The 10333-nt window shown below is 48.3% G+C and overlaps 1 protein-coding gene across 1 annotated transcript; it reads left to right on the plus strand.

Moving 5' to 3' along the window:
- Positions 1–966: 966 nt before the first annotated feature.
- LOC135246688 (uncharacterized) lies at positions 967–10274 on the plus strand (the record flags this gene model as incomplete). Its single annotated transcript, XM_064320025.1, has 5 exons — positions 967–1218; positions 3177–3524; positions 4199–4320; positions 4719–4938; positions 10129–10274. Coding segments are annotated over 5 exons (1088 nt in total), but the record flags the coding sequence as incomplete, so codon positions are not given.
- Positions 10275–10333: the final 59 nt, after the last annotated feature.

Genomic DNA, 10333 nt, shown 5'->3' on the forward strand with positions numbered 1-10333 from the left:
GTCTGTCTAATCTTTCTGGAGGCAGAGGAGTAAAATTGTTAAATTGACTGATCTTATCGATGCGTTTTTTTTAAACCACAGGTAGCCTAATACCGTTTGGCTTGTAGTGTAAGTGAACTAAAGTAAAATCTCTCTATGTTGCTCCCGTGGAAAAGAAAGAAAGATAACATACACGTCCATCATTCACAACAATTGCACAGCTTAACTGAACTGTGTGGGATCGGAGTGGTGGTTTGCAAACATATTTTAAATACACACATTTGGATGATTCATCTCCTGATTCCAAATCAGCATAGGTTTGACTTACTCACAGACATTGCTAAGCAAGGAAGCAAGCCTATATCCACACGGCAAGGCTGTCACATGTGCCTATAGAATATATACATTATATATCTACCTATAGAATGCTTAAATGTCCGGTCCAGAGACCGGGTAACCCGGCATGGGAAGCTGCAGATACCACAGCACATTCAGCACTTACTGAGTAAATAATGCCGGAGCGAACAGATTAAAGAAAAAGACGCCTATACACTACAATCTCGCAGTTAGTCTTAATACGCTTTCAAAACTGCAGTTAGTATGTATGGTGCAGTCCTACATTGATGCATTCTTTTATGTAGCCCCAAGGCAGAGGCTAGTGGAAAAAACCTCTATGGTTTTCCTGTCAACTTAATGTACTTGTAGGTTTCCTGGATTTTTCACTAGATGTTGCTGTCAGTGCAGGATCACCCAGCTCCTGCCAAAGGAAATCACATGATTTTGTTTTTAAGTGTGTTCTTGACGCATGACCTGGCACATGATGGAATGTGCTGGATTAAGAGTTTGTGTGTCAATCTTTCCTCTAATTTTGAACAGTGAATCGACTTCATCACTTACAACACATCTAACTGTAATGCTAATATTGTCTTGGATATTACTGTTTGAAAGCTTTGCCTGATGAAAGAGTTTTATTTTTTTGTCCCCTAGCAAACTCTGAAATCATAAACCTACACCAGTCCTCCTTTGGCTCCCACAACTATACGGTGAGCTGGTCCGTGCAGAACATCTCCTCCATCTCCAGCTTTAAGGTGTACCACCAGGGGGAGCTCCAGAGCTCCACGCTCCTCACCTGGCACACAGTGACAGGCCTGCTTCCCTGCCAACAGTACAGCTGCAGGGTGGAAGAACTGTGTGGGGACAGCACGGTCATGAACGTTAGCACCATCCAGACAAAAACAGGTGGGCCAATAGCGTTGGGGGGCGGGGCTGTCTGTATTGGGGAGGGGCCTGGCTGTGTGGGGGAGGGGCCTTGCTGTTTTGGGGAAGGGTCGGGCTGTGTGGGGGAGAGGCCTGGCTGTGTGGGGGAGGGGCCTGGATGTGTGGGGGAGGGGCTTGGCTGTGTGGAGGAGGGGACTGACTGTTTGGGGGAGAGGCCTTGCTGTTTTTGGGAGGGGTCGGGCTGTGTGGGGGAGAGGCCTGGCTGTGTGGGGGAGGGACCTGTCTGTGAGTGGGAGAGGTCTGTTTAAAAAATGGGCTATAAACAGTCAACTTTATGAAAAGGATGATCATCTGAATCCAGTGATTTGACAGGTGATAATAGGGGTCTGATGGACATCTGAATCCAGTGATTTGACAGGTGATAATAGTGGTTGATGGACATCGGAATCCAGTGATTCGACAGGTGATAATAGAGATCTGATGGGCATCTGAATCCAGTGATTTGACAGGTGATAATAGTGGTTGATGGACATTGGAATCCAGTGATTCGACAGGTGATAATTATGGTCCAGCTGACTTCCTCTGCTTTACCAGTTCAGAGGTGCAAATGACAGATAGTGGTGTGACAGATAGCCACACCACATCAGTAGGTTGAATGGGTGGAAAACCTACACTTGTGGGTGAATGCACTTCTGTGGTGGGCTTAATTATCTATTGATCAAACACTTGTCGACTCTTATTGGAGAGAGATGTCATTGTCAGTCTCACAGAAGAACAGAAGAATTGTCTGTTTCAAACTCATTAATGCTTGTCTCAAATATTTTTGGAATTGGTGCAATGTATGTTTAAATAATGTAAAATGTTTATTGCTCATTAAAGGAGTACCATGGTGATTTTCACACTTTCTCGGTTTTATGTGCTATTTGCACAAGAGGCATTGAAGAAACACAATGAGCAAAGTATTAAATATGTCCGTTCTGTATTTTTGGAGAAATATGCGTTTTAAATTCATCGTCCTATTTTCAACCGGTTGAGAAAGTTGTCATTTTGCTACGTCACTAATACAGTAACTACTCCCATTTCCACGCCCCATAAAGAAATCTGACAGCACACACCGTCCTGCTGTTCAGACAATGCAAATATTTGACTAACGTTAGGTTCACTTAAATTAGAGTGCCTTTAGATTATTTCTGGTTATATTCATTTAGCTAGCTAGCTAACGTTAGCTAGCTAGGAGGTTTGCTTTCATAAGGCAATGTTATCGATAACGTTAGCTTGCTAGTTTGCTTTTATGAGGACGTTATAGTTGTGCTTTTATCTTAACTTGGCTAGCTAGATATCAAAATTATAATTGGATATAAGTCAACGTCCTTACCTTAGCTATCTACCGATACTTGATATACTAGCCCTACTAAGCTAGCTAGCTTGTGAAAATTCAGTCTCCCAAAGAGAGCGTATCATGGGGGTAGCTATGGAAACGGGGCACGGTCTGTCAATCATAGCTAACTGACAGTTCTCATTACCACGCCCAGACGGTTCGGGTGAATTTTTATCGTGGGAAATTTAGGCTTAGAAAAATACGTTTTAAAGTACATTGAAATGGATGAAGAATAAAAAATTATGCACATTTGTTTTGTTGTTGCCTGAAGACAACTGGGAAGTGTCATGTTCAACCACCATGGTATTCCTTTAACTGTTCTAGATGAAAACTGAACATTTTTTTGAACTTGCACTTTTTCTCCATTTCTCCAAATGTTGTTGTTGGTAAACTGCAGGTTGGAAAAATATTTTGGTCTTTCCACATGCCCTTTGTCTTCGGTGAGGCACCCTCAAATTCCACCCCACACCGTGCTGCGCCCTTTAGCAACCAACTCCAAGCTTGCGTTAGGCCAGGATAATCCCAAAGTCATTTAGGAAGGAGCTCTGGTGAAGTGTTGGGGAGGCCCTGATGAATGTTTGCTGGTTTGCTCTGCCCACAGGGCCTGGTGAAGTGTTGGATCTCCGATTTAGGCAGAAGGACTCGATAGCCCTGTGGAGCGGCAGGTCTGGGGTGGGCGTGGCCTTCTTGTACCGCCTCTCTGAGAGGGGTGGCCCGAGCGTCCGGAAGGGGAGGCTGGCAGGCCCCCCCCTGCCTCTGCCGGGCCTGAGGCCTGGCTCCCCGTATGACCTGGAGGTGGTGCCAGAGTGCGAGGGTGGCGAGCGTGGAGCTCCAGCTGTGCTCTACTTCATCCCAGAGGAAGTCCCTGGCAGTGCCCCCAACGATGCCCCTGGAGACATCCTGCTACCCAGAGTTGTTGACTCTGCAGACCAAACAACAGATCGCCTCGGTCAGTGTTAAAGCAGGCTGGTACTGACTCGGTCAGTCTTAATGCAGGCTCGTACTGACTCGGTCAGTGTTAAAGAAGGCTGGTACTGACTCGGTCAGTCTTAAAGCAGGCTGGTACTGACAGACCTCCTTGGTCAGTGTTAAAGCAGGCTGATACTGACAGACCTCCTCAATCAGTGTTAAAGCAGGCTGGTACTGACTTGGTCAGTCTTAATGCAGGCTCGTTCTGACTTGGTCAGTCTTAATGCAGGCTCGTTCTGACTTGGTCAGTGTTAAAGCAGGCTGGTACTGACTCGGTCAGTGTTAAAGCAGGCTGGTACTGACTCGGTCAGTCTTAATGCAGGCTCGTTCTGACTTGGTCAGTGTTAAATCAGGCTCGTTCTGACTTGGTCAGTGTTAAAGCAGGCTGGTACTGACTCGGTCAGTGTTAAAGCAGGCTGGTACTGACAGACCGCCTCTTTGTTTTGAAGTTGGCCTGAATTATCTTATTAAAGGCTTGCGTATGTGGTTGCATACACAGGTGCAAAAATTTGACATTTATTCATAACCACGGACTCTGGTCAGGCCCACGGTAGGTCTGTGTCCTGAAGGCTGGTAACATGGGCTGGTTGCAGAAAGCTTTCATTCAGACACATTTTTACATCAGTGTTTGTGCCCCTAACCCCCCAACTGTAGGACTGCAGGTTCATCTCCCCAGCCATGAAATGTTCCTTGTTGTGCCATGGACAATGCCGCCATCGCTGGAGGATCCGAGGGCAGAAGCTCGAGTCCTGCTGGAGGGCATTATTAAAAGCAAGGTGGGTCCTGTTCCCGGGTCCTAGCAGTCATTGCCGCTTATCCCACCGTTCTGTTTATAGCGTTTTGTAGTACATGTTTTCACAGCATTATTTTAGTTGAACTTTTATCACCTTCAACAAAATTGAAAACAGTCACTTTTGATAATCACTGCTGGTGTTTTTACAAATCTCAGATTCAGATTTGATCAGGCTAAAGTTTGCCTAAAATCCTGAAATGGACGGGCCCTTGTGCACCCCTGCTGTGGTTTGTACAAGCGAGACTATCCTCCTCTCACTTCTTCACTTGGGACAGGCCTCTGTTAGTCACCTGGGCACCTGCAGTCAGCCTGTGCCAACTGTGCATGATAGACGGACCAGCTTTACAATTTTCTTTTTGGTTTCCATTTCCTTTTTACCAGCTGCAGAACTTACTGAGTAAGTTCTGGCCAAAAGCGGAGGTGCAGCTGATCTCGTTTGAAGACGGTGAGAGGAAAACAAAAACCAAGATCACTTTTGAAAGCTTTGATGTTTCCAGCCAGGATGGGGTAGTGATCCTCCGCCCTGAGGAGCAGCTGCAGCATATTATCTCTCTCGGCCACGCCCACATCACCGTCACAGATGACAGCATCTACTGGGACGGTAGGTGCGAGACATGCTGGGGGATTTGTGTGTGATGGGTAGCTGACAGAGGAATATTGGCTGTTCTGTTCCCAGTGAAATAAAACCCTTGTGTGTGTGTGTGTGTGTGTGGACTGGTGGACTTGGTCCACAGGGGTGGTGTGATGTGCCTAGTGCTGCCCCCCTGAGCTAGCGTAGCTGCATGCTTGTCTGCTTGCTTGCTTCTCGTTCCCAGGCACTGCCGCTGACTAACTCAACTGAGTTTTGGAAAAGCAGAGTGCGTAAGTCTTTCCTTATCAGTACATAGCCTCTCCATCACCCAGACCTCTACTGTGCCTCCTCGTTGACAGTCCATGGTAACCGTGTGCTTTGCAGCCTTGGGCCAGACAGCAGGGGGTCTCGGAGCTGCAGTGGACCCCAGAGGTAGGCAGCACAGGCCCACCGGCATGTGGACATGTCATGCCACCATCCACTGCCCCAATGCCCAATGGGTGCACTTGCACGTACTATGGCTACGGAAGTAAACCCCTAATGATAAATCTTTGGAGAAACCCCGCATTAGGCAGTCACCAACAGACCGGTGTTCTGGCAGTCTTCTGCAACTCCCCTCTACAGAAGGTCGTCATGAGCTCTTCATGCCACTGGAAAACATAGGGTGGATCCAAGACAGTGAGGGTAGAGACTGCGCACAACTACCTTCACTCTAGTCTATTAATTGCGCAAGCCTGCTTCAAATACCCTACCCCATTCCCACCCCAACCCCCACCCCCTAAGTCCTGCGGCGATGGGGAAGGGCGGTGGATACAGGTCAGGATGTGACTGGGAGTATCTTGTCTAACCCTGCGCGCAGGCGGCGTGGGAAAGATGGTCGCTGAGGCTCGGGATGGAACAGCGTGCCTCTCCGGCAGCTCCTCATGTGACTGAGCAGCCCCGCCCTGCTCACCCTGAGAGGGAAGGGCTTGGAAAATGTGGCCTATAAAAGGTCTGTTCCTCTTCAACCCGGGCAGCCTACCGCAGCTGCCGGGTCATCCCTCATCCGGTCGAAAATTAACAAAAAAAAAAACCCACATAAAAATCACAATTGCGACCTGGAATGACCGAACTCTCCTGGATGTACGTGATGATTGCTGTAGTCCCCGAAGAAGAACAGCGCTGGTTGTGCACGAGCTGAAGAGGTACAACATCGACATTGTGGCCCTCAGCGAAATCCGCTTCCATAGCGAGGACTCTATAACAGAGATGGGAGAAGGCTGCACTATCTTCTGGAAGGGGCTTCCGGAAGGCTCCTGTCGCCTCCATAGTGTAGGTTTTGCTGTGAGGACAAGCCTACTTCAGATCCCAGAATCCCCAGTTGGCATCAGTGAAAGACTGATGACCTGGCGGATTCCCCTCACAAACCATCGCTATGCCGCCCTCATCAGCACATATGCCCCAACACTGGTTGCTGACCCTGAGTGCAAGGAACTCGTCTACGCCTCCCTGCACTCCGCCATAAATAAAACGGCATCCACTGACAAGCTCATTCTCCTAGGCGATTTTAACACAAGAGTGGGCTCTGACAGTGGATTATGGAAGGATGTGCTCGGACATCACGGTGTTGGCAAGCTTAATGACAACGGTCTCCGCCTCCTTACTCTCTGCTCTGAGCATCAACTGGTCATTACAAACACCTTCCAACTCAAGAACAAATTCAAGACCTCCTGGCAACACCCCCGCTCTAAGCACTGGCATCTCCTGGACTACATCATTGTCCGCCAAGCTGACAGGAAGGAGGTGCGAGTCACCAGGGCCATGCATGGAGCCAGCTGTTGGACAGACCATCGCTTGATCAGAGCCAAACTCAACCTGGAAATCCGCCCTCATCCACCATGCAGGAAGCTCAACTGTGATGCACTGAAGTCCACGCACTCAATCAACCAGCTCAGTTAACAAATTGCAAACCATCTGTCTAGGATCCCCGAAACACCAGCAGATCCCAACATCAGCTCTACCTGGAGCACCCTACATACTACTCTCTGACCTCCCCTGCCTGCCCCCTGTCAACCATTTGGACCCGCCCCCCCCCCAGTTTCTCAGAGGTACACAAAAACACTATGGGCCTCAAGAACCACGAGAGCCTGGGACTTGACAGAATCCCGGCAGAAATACTAAAACATGGGGGATACCTCCTTACCCGTAGAATACACCAACTGATCACTGCCATCTGGTCATCTGAAGTCATCCTGCAAGATTGGAAGGATGCTAACATCATCACAATCTTTAAGCGCAAGGGTGACAAAGCAGACTGTGGTAACAGCAGAGGTATCTCCCTCCTATCAGTGGCCGGGAAGGGGCTAGCATGGATCGTGCTACTCTGCCTAGCAACCCATGTAACTGAAGACATCCTGTCCAAATCCCAGTGTGGCTTTAGGCATGATCGAAGCACTGTGGACATGATCTTTGTTGCTAGACAGGTACAGGAAAAATGCAGAGAACACCGCAAAGACTTGTAACTAGCGTTCATTGATCTGTCCATGGCCTTCAACACGGTAAACCAGGAATTGCTGTGGGAAGTACTCTGGAAGCTGGGGGTTCCACCAAAGTTCAGGAACATCGTACGGCAGCTCCATGACGGGATGCAAGCCTGTGTGAGCATCGGTGGTCAACAATCCCCAATCCCCTGTGGATGTGGGTGTCAAGCAAGGGTGTGTTCTAGCCCCAACTATTTTCAACATGTTCCTCTCCACCATCACCCTGCTGTCTCACAAATCCCTGGATCCCACAGATGGGGTACAGATACAGTACAGACTGGATGGAAATCTTTTTAATATCCGCCAACTTCAAGCCTTCACCAAAACCACCACCCAACACATCCTGGAGCTACAGTACGCTGATGACTGTGCTCTCCTCGCCCACTCACCAGAATCCCTACAGCGTGAGTTAAATGTGGTTGCTTCCATATACAGCGCCATTAGTCTCCAGATCAACATCAAGAAAACGCAGATAGTTGTGCAAGAGTCCATCCCCCAACTACATGCGCCTACCTTCACCCTTGATATTCATCCTCTGTCTGTGAAATGCCTGAAATGTAAATGAGAAACAGGTGGACAGATAGCTCATGCGATGCAACATTGTTTTAGGGCGGGCATGGTGGCATAGTGGTTAGCACTGTCGCCTCACAGCAGGAAGGTCGTGGGTTCGAATCTCGGGTTGGGGTTTTTCTGTGCGTGTTCTCCCCATGTTTGCGTGGGTTTACTCCGGGTACTCTGGTTTCCTCCCACACTCAAAGACATGCATGTTAGGTGCGCTCCTGCAGGTGCCCTTGACCAAGGCCTCAGAACTGGAGTTGGTCCCCAGGCACAGCACAGAGAGGCAGCTGCCCACGGATCCTAGGTAACTAAGGATGGCTCAAATGCAGAGGAAAAATTACCCCATGGGGTTCAATAAAGTGTATATCATCTTCTATATAATGGTTAGGAACTCCTAAACGCTGCTGCCATATAACACTCCAGTCATGCTGAGGAGGCTCAACTAGTTTCTCCTGAGGAGGGAGTCATTGCCACATTGAGGGGAATGCAGGGTATCCCAGGCTCAGTAAAAACTGTGGGAGACGAGGTCTTATCTCACCTCATGACAGTGAGTCTGGTGTCCAGAGGCTATAGCAACGCCCAGCATTCACATACTGTGTTCTCTGTGTGACTGAGTGGAGCAGCAGTAGGGGTGGATGGTATGACGATATTAGATTGTGAACGATTAAAATGTCTCCACGATCTGCCTTTCCAGAGAGATCGGGTGTGAGGTGGTGGCACCTCACACGCATTGGCTCTGAGTTAATTGTCCCTGATGAGGGGCAGGTGTGGGAGTCCTATATCTAGCCCCTGGTTTCTGGGGTTCAGCGCACACTCATTGTTTGTTATGCTCTTGGTGTGTAGGGGTGTAAGAATCTGCAGAAGCTATTGCATTGATCCTATCTACAATATTTGATCACCATTTAGTTTTTTCTCTGAGCTGATTATCTCAGCGCTGTGGAGGACATTTTGCCCTCGTCTCTTTAGTTTTCCTTTCGTTTTCTACCCGCCGGGCTGCGAGTGTCATTTTTCTTTTGTAAGTTACTCCACTCTGTTTTTCTAGTGGGGTTTGACTTTCTGGGTAGCTACGCTGCAGCGGTGTTTCGTTTCATTTAGTTTTCTGAGTCCACTGACAGAAGCTTCAGTGAGTGGAGGGAGCGATTATTTAGCTCTTATTTGGTATTTCCCCTGTCCCTTTCTATCGCTCGGCGGTTTTGTGGTTACCCCTCGGGGTTAACTTTTAGATCCCCTCGGTCCGCAATTGCGTCCCACCTTCCCCAACCGTGCCATCGGGAGTACCGGGCTCCACTGAAACTGCACATTCTGTCAGTTGCTCTGAGAACGCTCATACACGGCATCCAACGTTGTTTTCTCAGCCAAACCTAAAATCACACTCTTCACTAGTCCCTGTTGCGCCTCCCCTAACAGACACACCAATAAACCAATAATAACAAACGGTAGCGCCTTGGATTTATTTTCCTCCCCCTTTTTTATCTGACAACATAGTGGCATGGCTGACGGAGTTGGTCCCTAAAAAAGTTTGACGTCTGTGATATGGAACTGGTTTGGGTTTTCCAAAACCGACACGGTGCGAAACACCGTTATTTGCAAAGTTTTCAAAGAAAATGTTCGCACATCGGATGGCAACACGACGAACCCTTTTAACCACCTCAGGAGAAAGCACCCCAAAGAGCACGCGGAAAGCCAAACAATCAGGGGGTCTCACGTGAGTGCCTCAGGCACAGCCACGCAGCTAGAGGCTAGCGGTAGCGGTACAAAGCCAAAACAAACAAGTGCAGAAATCTGGTACTTTGGCCCAAATGGTCTGTGTTATTCTTTTTCTTTTAGGTTTTGTTTCCTTGAAGGGGAATATTTTCTTAAATGGGGATATTAGTTTGATTGACTGTTCATTAACTTGCAAAATAATGTTAAAAACCAACATGAAAAAGGATTGTGATCATTCCTGAAAAAAATTGTGATATGATATTTTTGCCATATCGCCCACCACTAAGCAGCAGTGTACTTGTGTACTTGTGTTCTCTGTGTGACTGAGTGGAGCAGCAGTATACTGTGTACTTGTGTTCTCTGTGTGACTGGGTGGAGCAGCAGTATACTGTGTACTTGTGTTCTCTGTGTGACTGACAGTATACTGTGTAACCCACAGACCCAGATGAGTGTGACTCCCCTGCCCTGAACAAGTGCAGCTCCAACTCCGTCTGCATCAACACCCTGGACTCATTCACCTGCGTGTGTGAGCCGGGGTACTACAGCCTGAGCCCCATCCTCAGCCCTGCCTGCCACGGTATACACGCGCACACACACACTCACACACACACACAAACACACAACACACACTCTCGCACACACGC

This window comes from Anguilla rostrata, unplaced genomic scaffold, assembly GCF_018555375.3.
Source record: "Anguilla rostrata isolate EN2019 unplaced genomic scaffold, ASM1855537v3 scaf0724, whole genome shotgun sequence".
Lineage (NCBI taxonomy): Eukaryota > Metazoa > Chordata > Actinopteri > Anguilliformes > Anguillidae > Anguilla > Anguilla rostrata.